The sequence below is a fragment of the Ursus arctos genome, unplaced genomic scaffold (assembly GCF_023065955.2).
Source record: "Ursus arctos isolate Adak ecotype North America unplaced genomic scaffold, UrsArc2.0 scaffold_3, whole genome shotgun sequence".
Lineage (NCBI taxonomy): Eukaryota > Metazoa > Chordata > Mammalia > Carnivora > Ursidae > Ursus > Ursus arctos.
The window spans coordinates 73,616,701-73,633,271 of record NW_026622985.1 but is presented as its reverse complement, the minus strand read 5'-3'; the positions used below and the strand labels follow the sequence as shown (position 1 = coordinate 73,633,271).

Below are 16,571 nucleotides of genomic sequence, written 5' to 3'. Positions count from 1 at the left end.
TCTTTCTTTGAAAGCAGAGACATCACTGGCTTGACCAACTCTGAAACAAGGCTACAGAGAATCTTCACTAAGGGCAGTGGGTATGTGATTTTTGTTTTTCAGTTAATTTTGCTCAGACACAGCCTGGAGCACATTTCGTTTTGCTCTACCACACAGCTATTTCCTATCACACTAAGTAGTTTTCCCCTAGGTTTCTAAGAAGCAAATGGTGCTAGAATATGCGAAGGAAAAATTCAGTTATTCTCTTAGTATATTTGCAGGTTTATTTTTTCAACTGCTTATTCATTTAATTGTGTGCCTACTAGGTATATACAAGACAGTGTCTTATGTAGAATAAATAGATAAATAAAACATTCCCTGCTTTACAAGAAGTTTATAATATAGAAGGGGAGACGAGATGAACACAACAAAAAAAATATAAAAATATATAACACAAAACATACTCTAGGCCTCAGAGATGTGTGAATCATGTGTGATGAGGTCTCATATAACTTGTTTACCATTTCTACTTTGAGGGCAATTCATGGGTAAACTTATAAATTAACTTGTATTTTAAGAAATGGCAGACAGGAAGGAATTCTAGGAGCAAAAGACCTCAGTAGCCATGCAAATCATGAAGCTTTGAAATGTGATCAGGCAAAAGAGAGTAGACCAATAGCAGGGAGCCCACACATTACTATCATTTAGGAGCCCTGTTAAAAATTAGTGATGCCCACGTTCATTCTCCTCCCCTAAGATACTAACATAATTTTCAGAAGTGGGGCCTGGACATAGACTTTTGTTAAGATCCCTGAATAATTCGGGTATGAGGCCAAGCCTGAGAATCATGCTACAGCCGGGATGGGGGGGTGTCTGACACCATGGCATGGGAAGCTGTGAATGCTGCGCCAAGAGGTACGTCTTCTCGTTAGGAGGAAATGAGACGTCCCTGAAGACTTCCACATGGGGAAGTGATGTGAGCAGAGCCATGTTTGTGTAATATTCAACTGGCGGTCATGGTGGGGTGAGCTGTCGAAAGCAGAGACCAGCAGCTGGGCGAGTATTTAACTGCCACTGTGATAGCATGAGAGGCACAAAATGGGCCATGGCCCAGATGCCTAATGTGTGCTGCAGCAGAAGGACAGGGAGAACCTGAAGATGAGCATTAGCACGTGAGAGACTGAGGCAATGCAGTACCCGCAAGAGAAACATGGCAGGCCAACCCACAGACAGTGCTGGGGTAGACGGTGGCAAGTGTCCCTTGCTACATGTTGAGACAGTGGGAGACACAAATCAAAACATCTATCAGGTATTTGAAAATCAAGACTCTCTAAAATGTCTGCCTACAGAAGACAGATTAGGATTCAACACTATACAGAGGTTATATTTCCAGAGGAGATTTTTTTAGTGAGATATAATTGCATATAACATTATATTAGATTCAGGTGCACCAGATAATGATTCGATATATACATATATTGCAAAATGACCACCACAATAAGTCTAGTTAATGTTCATCACCATGTAGTTACAAATTTGTGTGTGTGTGTGTGTGTGATGAGAACTTTTACCATTTACTCTCTTAGCAACTTTCAAACATAAAATACAGTGTTATTAACTATAGTCCCCATGCTGTACATGACATCCTTAAAACTCATTTCTAACTGGGAGTGGGTACCTTGTGGCCACCTTCACCCATTTCGCCCGACGTCACTCCCCCAGCCCCACCTCTGGGTGCCACCAATCTGTTCTTCAGAGGAGATTACTGAATCTGCAGAGTAGAAAAATATCTTGAGGAAATATCAAGATGGGGGAAAAAAGAAGACTGGGGATAAATGTCTTGGAGAGTGCCCACATTTGGAGGAAGATCATAAAGAAGAAGGGTCAAAAAGGTTGGAGAAGTAGGAGAGGGCAGCATTAAGGAAGTTAAGGGAGAAAAGTGTTTGTAAGAAAATTCTAGACCTCGTGGGACCCATTCATTGCTAAGACAGGTGTTTATTCCACTGATTCACACATTTCACCAAGTCTGGGAATCACAGCTAGGGTAAGATCAAGGAAATTGAGAAATTACCTCAGTAAATTCACATTAAAACTTAATTTCAGCTTTTTAAAAAATTTCCATATAACTTTTGAAGAACACTGATATTCTACTCATGCCCAAATGTCTCTCATATCAAAAATAACACAATCATAAATACAGTGACTATATTTTGTAACAAAAAGGAATTTCTTGGTAAATTCTGAAAAAAAGACTTTGAAGAGAGAGGGGAGTTAATCAGAAAGAGAGATTACTAAGGAAAAAATACTTTTCCTTGAGTCTTTGTTTCCCAAACTTAGTCTAGACAACCACAAAGAGATGCTGTTAGGAAGAAGCAACTTTAGCTAAAAGGAAGATGAAAAATGATAGAGGATTTCCAGAGGGAAATATTAATGAATAATGATTAACTAATTAGTTAATTAATTCTCCAGAGGGAAAGTCAAGTCTCAAAGGGATGTCATTGGGGAGTTTTACAATCATTATAAAATGGAGAGTAGAAAGCAAAAGTGGTAAAAAATGAAGAGGTGGTCTCAAAAATGTGGTTAGATGCTCCCAAACTCCTCCCAAATTGAGGGAAACGTCTAAAATATTTCAAGCATCTAAATCTGATAATACACTTGCATAGTAAATACACCATATCTGGAGTCCCCAAACTCCCTTGTAGTTAACCCACACACTCTGTCACTTGAAAAGTCCCATATGAAACAGTTTGTTTTTCTTTCCTAGAGCCTTTCTTTAATCTAAATTAATATGAATATTATTTGTTTCTACAAATTGAATCTGTCATTCGAAGCATAGTTTAGTCTATGGCAAAACCAAACAAAATGTCTAATTGCTGAAAGAAAAAGGGTCTTTAATTCTAAAGAAATATGAAAAGAACAACGACCTGAAATAAATTCCAGTTGACCCTTTAACAATGCAGGGGTGAGGGCATACCAGCCCCTGCAGAGTAGAAAATCTGTATATGACTTTCAACTCCCCCAAAACTTAACTACTAAGAGCCTACTGTTGACCAAAAGCCTTACCAATAACATGAATAGTCAACTAACACATATTTTGTATGTTCCAAGTAATATACACTGTATCATTATAACAATGTAAACTAGAGAAAAGAAATACTATTAAGAAAGTCATAAGGAGGAACAAATACATTTATAGGACTGTACTGTAAGAAATCCATGTATAAGTGGACCCAAACGGCTCAAATCTGTGTTAAGGGCCAACTGTACTTATAAAAATTAATTTGAGATGAAACAATATAGAACATCAACCAAAGTTCTCAAATTTACCTGTACTTTAGAATCACCTGGAGATTTTAAACTCTAGATCCATTAAATCAGAGCATCTGGACCTGGGAACTAGGAAGCAGGAGTTTAAAGCTCCTCAGAGGATTTCCATGGGCAGCCAAGTTTGAGAACCACTGATATAAAAAGTTCAGAGGGAATCTATGTTACCTAGTGTCTGAAATGAAATATTTTAACTGACCACTGAATTTGGCTATTAATTTTGTAACTGAGGCAAAACTAGGTGGCATGTAGTTTTTTGTTGTTCTACAAAAGCAATCATATGTACCTGCCAAGGGGAAAAAACCTGCAATACAAAAACTAAAGTAAAAAAATAGTACAATATGTTATTTGTAATATGGTTAAATAGAATCCATAGTATTGAAAAAAAGATTAATGCTGTACATTAAAAAAAAATAAAAGCCGAAAGTGCATTTAACGAAACAGTTCAGAGAAAGTATCTTCAAAGCTATATTAAACATTTCCCAGCTTTGGAGAATTTAAATACCCAATCTGGTTTCTATGAAACTTAAAAAGATCAAACGATTAGAAGGAAGCTAGGCTTGAATGAGAAATGCTGGGGATTTCAGTAAACATCTGGTTACCATTTTCAATGGTAAGAACCAACCCACTTAAGGAAGCAGTTTAGTTTCTTTGGAGTAAAAATGAGACACTGGCTTTTTGTTCTCTTGCACAGTGGAGGGTAAAGGAAACATCAGAATGGGGAGGTCACTTGAAGCTCAACTTTTATAAATAAGAAAGCTTTTTTCAAAAACTAAAGTAAATTGAACTCGGGTCTCTGTAGTATAAACAACTCAACTCAGTTAAGGTTAAATAAACATTCCTTGGGTTCTAGTGTGCCAATTAAAGAACAAATTCTGTTTGGTCGTAAATACATCAGTAATTCTATAAGCACGGAGGAAAATAACAATAAACCCGAACACACAATTACCGCCTGTCATACTACAATAAAATAGAATGGTGTAGACCAGTAAGTTTCTTTGATTCAATTTCCTTTTTTTTCTCCCCAGTTTGATTAACTAAAGGAACAGAAGCACTTCTGATATCGCCCAAAACCTATTTCTTGCGTAATAATAAAAAAAAAAAAGTATGTCAAAGGCGTTCTAGGTGAAATATTGACAAGGGAAAACACACTGCGCCTTTTAAATGTGACCTTTACTCTTTCGTCTTCCTGCTAAATAGTCATAGAACATATTAAACTCAGGGAAGCGGCAGGGGTGCTGGTGTGAGGCCGAAGACAGGAAGGAAGGAGAAGAAGAGGAGTTCATTAGGCTCTGGAGTTTTAAAGGATTAGTAGAAACATCTGCTATCAACATGCGCTACTGGCCAAAGGGGAGTCACCCGGATTTTGCCTCCAGACCAATGTTTCTCTGCTCCTTTGCTTCCCATTCCTTTCTTCTGCCCTTGGACATGAGACTAAAAAGACTAAAGAAAAGGAATCCCTAGAATGATGAGGTTTCAAATTTTGTCTTCCTTTCCCTCATTCTGTGCGTATAAATGTTATAGTGCTGATCTGAAAAAGACTTGGGTGGTGACTTTACTCGTTCTCTTGAGTAATAAAGCAAGTGCTTGGAAGCACCCCTGACTTGATGCTGTGCCAACAACGCTTCCTATGTTCTGAGATGGGCAGTTCCACTGCTGGGTAACTCGGACTGATAAAATGTTCATCCTTAAATTGGTCCTGGTTATGTCTTCTAGAGTTACTACAAATAAATCTTGTACCCAAGTGTCCCGTTAAACAGTGGGGATACAAAAATATTGGTCCAACTACTTCCAGGGCCTCCCAGAAACATTCTTTGCAATTGGAACCATCTATTTTCTTGCGCTTGCTGCAGATCTGGTTTCGGCTGCAACTGCAGAAATATGCCCTCTTCAAGTATACATAAATAATTCTCACCCAATGATAAAATATACTACGTGTCAGAGTCTCTTGGCCAATATATTACTACTTAGACTCTACCCCGGGAGCAAGTTAAAAACTTTTGGAAAATATTTATTCTCTCTTAGGCCCCGAGTCCATTCTCTCAACTAAAACAATGATTTACTAAATATTACCTAGATGATTTGAAAGAGAATAATTTGATGGTGATTCTATCTTTTTCTGTAGAGAAGGTGTATGTTTTAAAATCCCTGGGTCATATGATATATTTTCCCAAAGCGAGGGATTAGAAGAACATAAACGTGAATATTTTACACTATGCTAAGCAACGAAGTAGAGAGCGTGCTGGGGAGGATGCAAATGGGACCGAAATCACAAGACGGGGGCTTGACCCTCAATGCTTTCTATGTCCACAAGCCACAAATGTTATACGCTTACTTTCACATGTCCTTTATTGGGCAGCGTTTTATTAGGTAATGCTATGTGTTTTGTTGTTTTATGGAATAGTAAACCTTCAGTGAATCAGTCATCACTGCTAAGTTGATAACTCACAAATTCTCATCTCCTGCCCTGGCCTCTCTGCTTTCTTCAGTTTTTGCTAAATGCATTCAGGTGAAACGCTCAAGACACCTGAGACCGAATATGCCTAGAACTAAACTCATCCATCCTCCTCCAAAACCAACAGACAGTAACACCGGTAAATGTAATAGAGGAACCCTTAAGAGCAAAGGAAGAAGAGAAGAACTCTGAAAAATGGACACAAGCACTTAAAGCCTCAACAGGTAGTATGAGACCTATATACTACCATAGTTTTGATTGCATTATTTCTATATAAGAGCAGATCTGAGCATGGGTAGAGTATCAGTGTACCTATAAAGTTATGCAAAAATAAAAGGCTTATCAATTAAGTTTTAATGTGAATTCTCTGAGGTAGTTCACTATTTAAGGAGCTCAAATATTGGGACAATATGTTATCTTAATTTATTCATGCATTCAATTGTATTCAATAAATATTCATTGGGTGCCTCTAGGTGGAGGGCATGGTTTTAAGTGATAAGCAGAACAGACACGATCCCTGACCTCAAGGAGCTTACAGATTTTTTTTTTTTTTCTTAATGAAGGGTATTTCCCAAGGGAATGGTTCCAGGAGCCTATGTGTTGGAATTTCAGGATGGTTTACAACCCAGACCTTTGAATGGGAACATATAGGTTGATAAAGAGGGCCTTTAAAACACCTGTGAAGTTCATTTATCACAAAATATCCAACAGTAGCACTCCTATGTTCGTCATATAGAACCCATTTTCAATTTATCTCCCCAGAAAGGAATCTCCATAATCTCCTTTCTGTAATTAGTTCTTGACAGTAGTAACGATATTATCTCCCATTCCTGGAGTGCCCATAATGTGGCATTCATAGAACAATCCAAAACAATCAATTCCCAAAGAGAAAACGAGGGCTTTGAGAGGTTAAGTAACTTGTCCAAGGTTATATAACCATTAAAGGTAACACTAGAACTCAACCCAGGTTTGATCTGACTCCAAAGCTTGTTCTTTTTAATTACCACAGTCTACTACCTCCCCAAGAAAGCAATTACTGTGGTTAAGCTCTTCTTACTTATGGGTAATTTAAATCTCAACTTCCTTATAGCTTCTTCTTGAATACAAATAAACTAAAGAAAAAAACCCTGAAATACGCTTTCCATCACAAAAGTTAAGATTGGTCTCTAGTAGTTGCTTCTTTTCCATACAAACCCCAGAAACAGCTTTTGGCAAGTAGCCATTCTAAATAAACCTTCAAAATTAGACTAAACTTCAAATGGTACACGAGTGCTATGGACATTTTTGGGAGTGCAAGTGAATGTAAATAAAAATATAGAAGGATAGAAAACTATTAAATTATAAGCAGGGAAGGAAATAGGTTTTTTCTTCTCTAATATATTTTCCACAACATTAAGTAGTGATCTGTATCTCTCACTCGATTAACTATATCTTTTAATAGTTCTTCCCAAGAACACAGTTGGATAAATTACAGTGTCCTTATTGGGGGGGGGGGGAGCCAAGGAGCAACATTGTTTAAAATAGCATTCTCCAGAACACAATATATCAAGTTTAATATCAATACAAATATCGATAAACAGTATCACCACATTAACTCTAGCCCTTCCTAGAAATGCCTTCGCCATACCATGCTATAGTGTTATACTCTGAGCTCCTGTTGGAAGGTTGCTATATGAACTAAGATATGACATCTACTTCATTTGCAATAGAAATGTTGCTCTGGTTCTTGGCCCATTACCTAACTTAGGGTTGTTTACTTAATAAACCCTTCAAGAAACTTGTTTTAAATATACTACTTGGGCATGTGGGTGGTTAGCGGAAGGAACGTCGTGTTCCCTTCTTTCTGAGAGTAAAATTTCCATTCTTTTCCTTCTTGCTCTCGGTATTTGCAGGCTCAAGCCAAAATTAAGCTTCAATTACGGTAGCTAAGAGGAATATCCAGCCTGAGCCCTAACTTTATATTTCCATTTTAGTAATGTTATTATTATATGGTTTATTGTAAACCATCAAATCCTTTTTGAATGAGGTTTGGTATAAGTTACAAAACTAAACTATCTCAGTCCTAGAGTTTAACCATCAGCTTGGGATGGGATCAGATGACATAGAATTAGTCTAGCTACATGGGTCAGCAAACTTTTTCTGTTAAGGGCCCAATAAATGTTTTAGGCTTTAAGAGCCATACCATCTCGGTTGCAACTACTCCACTCTGCTATGGCAAAACAAAGCAGCCAAAGACAGTATGAAAACAAATGTGTGGCTGCATTCCAATAAAACTTTGTTGACAAAAACAGGCATTGGGCCAGATTTGGCTGGCGGGCCATCGTTTGCCAACCCCTGGCAAGAAAATCGATATGGCCTTCCGCTTTTTTTTCTTCAAAAAAACATTCCATGTAAAACCCCCATATTACAAAAACAAGAGCAATTTGAAACCATAAGAGTGACCAATTCTGTAGGGGGCTGGCATATGTTTTTCACAGGGACTATATAAAATATTTAATTTAGAAGTGCAAGGTGTATTCAGAAGTGAGCAGAAAACTGATAAATATGCACTATTCTTCAAGTATACAGAAATAATTCTGATCCAATGATACGACCTACCGAGACAGGGCCTCATGGACCACATACTGTTTGGATGTTACCATGGGAATAGGTTAAGAACTTTCAGAAAACATCTACTTTCTTTTAGGCTACTATACTATTCCATGTACTAAAGCACTGATTTACTAAATAGTACCTAGACACTAGGAAGGGCAATAATTGGTGGGTGCTTCTTTTGCTTTAGAGAATTATATGTTCTTATAAATGCAGGGACATAAGATATATTTTTCCAAAGCAAGAGACTGAAGGACCATAGAGTATATGTTTTACATGCTGCTAAGTTTTGTAGCTAAATCTGTAAAGACAATTGTCCTCTCACTGTTTTCGAAATCAACTTAAAGATTAAATGCTTGTAAATACCTATATAGTTAAAACTTTAGTAGTACAATGGCATTACAGCAAGCAGACTTCTGCATTGTTTTAGTTCCAGAATTAAGTCTAAAGATTGCTATTTCTTGAACCAATGGTATATCCCTTAGGATAGTGTGCCCCAATGGGCTACATATCAGAATCACATGTGTCTGTTTTTAACATATAAATTTCTGGGCCCCACTCCCAGACTATTGAATCAAAAAATAGTGGCTGGGCTTTACGTTGTCTCCTCCCAGAACTCTGATGGGGTGGACAAAGCGATTAAATTCTCACCACATGCTATCATGAAGTAATAATAATTATTGCCTTAAACAAATAAGAGAACTAGAGCTCAAAGAACCTAACTTGCTTAAAGTTGCATATCCGAAGCCCTACTGTCTTTCCAGATAGAGCCACAGACTTCTGTTATATCACTAGAATGGAATTAACCAGGGAAAAAAACATAATGCCCACATTCTTAGAACCCGAGACTTCTTACTTTTCCTTTCAAGGAATGCTTACTAAATAAGTAGTAAGAAACCTGAATAAAATATAAAGCCCAAACGTTACTCTACAAAAACAGATTCTACTTAATAGTGGAATGTTGCCTGGCTAGGACCCTTTTATTTTTTCTAATTTTTATCGATTTCTGGCCTTAAAGGTTTAAAAAAGAAAAAAAAAGTAGCTCCAAACTGGAAAGGGGCTGCCTATGCTTCAAACGATGGCATAGAATGAGGTCAGCAGAACTGATTGGGGTCAGACCAGAAGAGGAGAGAAAAGCAGGTTAAATGGATAGATAGAATAGGGAAATTGTATTTTATATGGATTTTCCTACAACCAAGCGTGTATTTTATAAATGTCTCAAATCTGCACGTGGTAGTACCTATTTTATTTTTGATGTCATAGTTTCAAATTTCAGTTTAGCAGAGAGCAGAAGCTGCAACGGCAAAGTTAAAGATAGGAGGAGTACGTCTCCAGATCATTCTGAACTGCTTCCACTTCCCCCAAGATGCTCAGCATGGAGAAATTAAGTTTAAATGTGCAAATATAGCATCATACTTGCTGCTGCTATACATATGGAAAAAATAAGCATGAGGTGGGAATATGGGAAACTAAAGAAAAATGAATTTGACAAGGATCAGATCTTTAGAAAATATTTTTATAGTGAATGCCTCAATGCAAACATAGTTTAGAGATTAAATCTGTGGCCATGGAAAATATGCTGTAATAAAAAAGTGATTTTTTTCCCCTCTACATTAGAAAATCAAGGAAATGTTAGATTATGGTCACAGAACTTTTTTATTTCAGGTACTTGAGGTTGCCCTCACAGTGAAAACTATAAAATCAGATGAAAAACCAAAAGTCAATTTTGCATACTCGTGAAATTGCTACCCTTTCTTGAGGCCTTATCCAGGAATAATACCTTATTATACCGAGTCGAAGAAACCAAGAAAGAATGAGGAAGTAAATGTTTTACAAGCTGAGGGAATATGGGGTAAGCGGGCCAAATCAGCATTTACACTGACAAAGTCTGGTGACACCATCTCGTTATCTTATGCTGGGCCCAGCGCTCCTTTGACTGCCAGAGTTTATTGCCTTCAGGCTGTCTTTGCACTTTTCTTGATATTTGGAAGCTGCAAAGTCATCCTCCTTTTTCTTATAAAACTGACCCAAGACCATTAAGGGAGAGAGCAGACATATTCCTTCTGAACTGCAACTGGACAGAATTGAAAATTGACGCGGAATTGAAGTTGAAATGCACAGAGCGTCCATGTTGTGCCCGTGCACAGTCAGTGGTACCGTCACGGAGGCAAAGGAACACAGCAATTTCAGACACCAGCGGTGTGTCATCACGGCTGGTGTTGCGCATGACGACAGGTGCACAGCTCACGTGGCGTGCAGGTGGTGGTTAGCCTACTTCAGGGATGGGCTAAGATGTTTTATGGGAGGAGAGGGTAACTCAACATTTTATCTCTCTCCTTAACACGGATAAATGCTTTTCTGACAATATCATTTATGGATGTCCCAGAACTCTCAATTGGTCCCTCCTTAATAGAACCAACTGCAAGGAAGTTTCTAAAATTTGTTTTCAGCCCTCTTTGATACTCCAGAGCTTTCACCTTCCCTTTTGTTGTTCTCATTTGCTTCCAGAATCCCAGCACTCTAGATTTCCATACAACTCCTAGGGGACAGGGCCCAGCAAATGGCATTCCTGAAGAATGGCCCATACTCTGCACATTTTTAGACCCTTTCTTTTCATTGAAGTGTATCTTTTTGGGCCCTATCCTCCAAAAGATTTGCTAGCTAAGTACCTTGTAACTTTACAGCCAGTGCGGTAAAAGGGGAACATGGTGAAGGGGGACCCTGGCTAACTGTTGCCCTAACCTCATTCATTCAGCGGCATAAGCTAGTACTTGAAAGAGCAAGGTGGAGTGTATCTGTCACATGGTGAGTTGCTCAGGAAATGTTAGCTGTTATTATTACTGCCCTTTTTGACCCTCATCATATACTCAACTTTCTTTTCAAATACCTTGTTTAAAAACTTGTCTTTTATTTCTCACTTCAAATGATAGAAATAAAGGTACTTGACTAGTAATAGTGTGTGTGGTAAATATCCATACTTCTTTCGCATTTTAGAGCCAATCTGTGAATCACATTTAAGCCGGCTTCTCGAAACAATTTCCAGCACATTCTACTTGCAGTCAGATGAAGTGGCAATTTTCTTAAAATATGGAGCAGTTTGGTGCTGGGCAGAACATGTATTCAGGCTCATAAACATAAACATTTTTTATGTACCATTTAAATATGAACTATGCAACTCCAAAACGCTACAAAAATATAAACAAAATAATTTCAGGAATAAAGAAATATAGCTAAAGAAAAACTGAGAGGAAGTAAAAAAAGGAGCCAAGTTTTCTTTGATGCACGAAAGTTGATCATGGGTAAATTTTGTTTTTACAAATTTCTTTAGGGAAAGAATGCAGTACACTCTAGAAAGTGTTTTACATTATATATGAAGCAACTTGGGTATTTACTTCTTATTCTGACCTTTTTCTAGCAGCCCCAGCCCGAGGCCAGCACCGAGCCTTTCTTCAGCGATGACAACCGTATAGTGATGCTGAGTGAGAATGTGCTGGTGGAGCTGAAGCTCCATGTTGCTGAAGGAAGGAGGCCTGTAGAGTATGGCCCTTCTGTCATGGCTGCCAAAGTGTGTCTCTATTGATTTCTCCATCTAAAAAAAAAAAAAAAAAAAAAAAAGAAAGGAGGCATAAAAATTCAAGAGGAAGAAGTAGCACACTGCCCTTGAAGGACATCATTAATGCAAATCAAGGGCCATTCAGAAAGTTATCGTGTCAGTTTTCCTCTGGAAATGAAAGACAGACTCTCTGAAAGGCTAGCAAGGACAAAGGCGACCTCGTATGCAAGAAATGAAGGTGATTGAATTTTTCTCACTATTACAGAGAGATGAAAATTTTAGGCCATTAAAATATAGAGGTCCTAGAGGAATACTGTTACATAGAAATACAGAGCTCAACTGTAGCGGAAAATATAAATTAATAGCAATGCCTTTCATCTGCATTGTGCATATATAAAATACTTCCAGCTGCATTATCTTCTAATGGTGCTTTTTAGGTAAACACAGGAGAGGAAACAGACTCAGAAAGGATGGATTTTGTGTTGGCAGGACACGTTCAGGAACAGGGAGCGCTGAGAAACAAGCTCAGAGCTCTTTGGAGATACAAAATGCTGCTGCTTCTCTCCATCAGGATGCAGCAGAACTGGAACACACCTCAGTGTGGCAGGGTGCATTCCTGCCCATGAAGAGGGGCATCATAATTTCAGGTTCTTCCTTCCATAGTTTGCTGACCTCCAAATAAATATTCCTCTTTCTCCCAACGATGACTGAAATTCCCATAACAAAAGGGAATTTTCCAATTGACAAGCAGGAAGAATGCTGATATTTGAGTTCATTATAAGGTATAATGGGAGATATTGGGTATTTTCCTGAAAACCTGAGATTAAACCTTAATAAAGTAGACATTTTTTTTTTGTTACCAGAAGGAGCAATGAGATCGGATGGGGGTTAGAGCAAAAACTGGGAGAGGCTGAAGAAGAGAGAGACAAAGGAGTTGGGGGAGGACGATGAGGGAGAAGAGATAAAAAACAAAACTGGGAATCCAGATTACTTACAGTGGCACCTCCGAATCAAACTGTCCACTTTATGGATCTAAAACATATGTACCATGTCTCTTCACTACTTAGATTTCTTCGTGACTTCCCATTACTGATAGAATCCATTCCAAATCTTCATCAAGGAACACAAGGTCATTCGAACTTAAACCCTGTCTTTCTTCTCTGGTCATATCACACTCTTAATTATTTCCATTCTTGATCCCACCCTGTTCTTTCATACACATACCACTGTTCCTTCTACCTAATTCCTTCCTCTCTCCGCTCAGCCATCTGGCTAGCTCCAAATCAAACAGCACCTCTTTCGGAAAGTTTTCATTGAAATACACCCTTCTGAAAGCAAATGTGCATCTCTCCCTGATGTGAACTCCTTAACAGGCAGTACACATGTACGCATAGTACATGTTTAATAATGAAGATATCTACAAAATTAATGAGCCACAGTGCTTTATCAAGATCTTTGAAGATATGTGTGGAAAGGAAGAAGAAACAGATTTAGATTATAAACCCTCTAAGGGCAGGAACCATATCCTATTTTTCACAGCATACTAATTACTGTCATCCGTAAATGGATAGACAAAGCAGAATGACATGCAGGAGAACACAAACTCTGGAGAGATGCTGGCTTTGAATCCCCTGGTTCCACCAGCACCATTTGTGTGAACTTGGACAACAGCTTCCTCCAAAGGGTGCAGTGAGGACTAAAGAGCTACTATCTGTGAATGGCTTAAAACTGTAACTGGTATATGGGAAATACTATATATGCGGGTTTTTTTTTTTTTTTAAAGATTATTTATTTATTTGAGAGAGAGAGAGTGCACTCATAAGTGAGGGAGGGGCAGAAGGAAAGAATTTAAATAGGGAGCCCAATGCTAAATTAGATGTCAGCACCCTGAGATCATGACCTGAGCCGAAACCAAGAGTTAGACACTTAACTGACTGAGTCACCCAGGCATCCCTGTATATGTGTTTTTTAAATGATAGTATAAAGAGCACAGAGTCAGAAAAACTGTTTCTGAGTCTGAGCTCTGCCTGGCACATGGTACCATAGGCATTTAATATGGGTGTAGCCGATTTAACAGAAAGGAATAGAACACTAGCTAATCACATCTCCCCTGTGTGGCACTTTGGGCAAACATGATTAATTAGATATTTTCCTTTGTTAAAGGATACTGTGTTTTATTGATAATGAAACTATTTATTGATTGATTGATAATGAAACTTTTTAAACTAAAAAATTTAACTGCAAATTGGGACATGATTCCCCAGCCAATATCATTTTTTGTCAAGGTAAACTTAAAAGGAGTATTTGAAGCCAAAAACAGGTTGAGCCTTTGTACACAGAACTGAGAGGGAACCAGTAGTCCACAGGAGGCCAAAATAAACAAACATGCATCTAGGTGCAAGGGAAGACAGATGCTTCCAAATATATCAGTGTCACTCAAGCGAAATGCACAGTGCCCAGAATTCCCTTCTCACATTATTTTCTTTCGTAATCACAGGATGCTCCTCTCTATTACAGCTGGCTCAAATAGAGCAGTGATTTCACATGAGGAGAGTGTATGTTCCAACTTTACGTTATTATTATTTTGAAAGGATCAGTTTAAGCAAGAGCAATGTAGCTCTTACCAGTGTATCTTATATAGAATATTGTAAATAAAGTATAATTCCTGGCCATATTTTCTAATACCTTTATAACAAAGACTGACATTTTAACTTGCATCTCAGCCTACAGATAATAATGGGAAGTGAGCTTGTCAGTCAAATTATGTTGTATTATCCTGTAATACAAACTGCTCCTGTCCTTGTCATATTTATAACACACTGTATCAGCAAAATGAAAATGGCCCAAGACCAAGGGGCAAGAACACTTTTAACCGGTCCAACAACAGGTGCACACACTGCATACATGAAATAAAAACTACGTGAATAATTATGTCAACCGCACCAGCAAATGCGGGATTATCAAATGCCAGAGGCAGCACTCTGGGAAATGAGAGCTCTTGATTACTCCTACAATTTTGAAGATATATTTTTAGTGGAAGAATTTAACCTGGCCACCACTATAACAACTTAACTTGAGACTCACAGGCCTGCGGAGACCTTGGGAAAGAATGAATGTTACTGGATGTTAACATTCTGAACTCCCAGGTCAGTTCTCTCTCTCCCTTCTTCTAGAAAAATCTGAAAAATTATCCCTCAGAAATCACTTTGTGAGGCCATATAAAAGTCATTTTAATTTTTTCAAAGATTTTATTGATTTATTTGAGAGGAGGGAAGAGGCAGAATGAGAGGGATAAAGAGTCTTAAGCAGACTCCATGTTCAGCATGGAGCCCAACATGGGGCTCCATCTCTCAACCTGGAGATCACGACCCTGAGATCACAACCTGAGCAGAAATCAAGAGTCAGATGCTTAACTGATTTTGCCACCCAGGTGCCCCTATGAAAGTTATTTTAAAACTGAACACTTTTTGGGATGCCTGGGTGGCACAGTCTATCCAGCATTTGACTCTTGATTTCAGCTCAGGTCATTATCTCAGGGTTGTGATCTCAGGGTCATGAGATGGAGCCCTGCATCGGGGCTCCATGCACAATTGGGAGTCTGCTTGAGATTCTCTCCCTCTCCCTCTGCTCCTCCCCCCATTTGCACTCTTGCACTCTCTCTCAAATAAATAAATCTTAAAAAAACTGAACACTTATATTTTTATTGGAAAGACTTCAAAATCTGAAACCTTGATATCACATTAGATAAAGCAAAGGACAGAATGTTGTAATAAACAACCTGAAGTGTTAGATGCAGCAGTGTGGAGGAAGAACAGACGAGGACCAGGGATCAGAAATCGGGAGGTGAATTCTGACTCTGCCACTTGCTTGTTTCATCCACAGGGGAGAGCTGTTCTATCTTTCTACATCCGAGTTTTCTCATCTGTATGGCTGAAGTAACAAATTCTACCTCATGAAGTTGTATGGGGAATTAAGTTAATTTGCAATATGAAAGTGTCCAACACAGTGCTCCATCAATAAATGATATCAATTATGAATAAAATTGAATAATAATATATTGTAACTCTGTTTTTCCATTAAGAAGTCCATAAGCATTAGGGGTGCCTGGGTGGCTCAGTCAGTTCAGCATGTGACTCTTGGTTTCAGCTCAGGTTCTGATCTCAGGGTTGTAAGATCAAGCCCTGCGTCAGTCTCCATGCTCAGCATGGAGTCTTCCTGGGACTCTCTCTCCCTCTCCCTCTGCCCCTCCTCCCTGCACTCTCTGTAAATAAATATTAGAGAAAAAAGAGAAGAATTCTATAATCTTTACAATTACTATAGTTTGGCATCTATCATAAAAAGCATTTTCTGCAATAAACTATATGTTTCCATGTATCTTGATACATGTTTTTCTCTATATGACTCATCACCTTTTATTTTTTATTAAGATTTTATTGATTTATTTGTGAGAAAGAGCATGAGGAGCACATGAGGAGGGGGGAGGGGCAGAGGGAGAGGGATAAGCAGACTTCCCACTGAGCATTGAACCCAATGCAGGACTTGATTCCAGGATCCTAGAATCATGACCTGAGCTGAAGGCAGATGCTTAACCAACTGAGCCACCCAGGCACCCAACTCATCACCTTTCAATGTAAAAATACAATTTATTTATTTATTATGTTTATTTTT

General features: G+C 38.3%; 1 protein-coding gene across 5 annotated transcripts in view; it reads right to left on the bottom strand.

Annotated features, from left to right (window-relative positions):
• CPED1 (cadherin like and PC-esterase domain containing 1) overlaps positions 1–16,571 on the bottom strand; it is a 262,492-nt gene that overhangs the window by 222,606 nt on the left and 23,315 nt on the right. For all 5 annotated transcript variants that reach the window (XR_008956469.1, XR_006410657.3, XM_026510149.4 and 2 more), the window contains exon 2: positions 11,756–11,939. Coding sequence is in view for 3 of the 5 variants with exons in the window: in XM_026510149.4 (XP_026365934.3) it covers positions 11,756–11,939 (184 nt within the window). In the remaining 2 variants the exon portion in view is untranslated. The remainder of the gene's footprint in view (positions 1–11,755; positions 11,940–16,571) is intronic.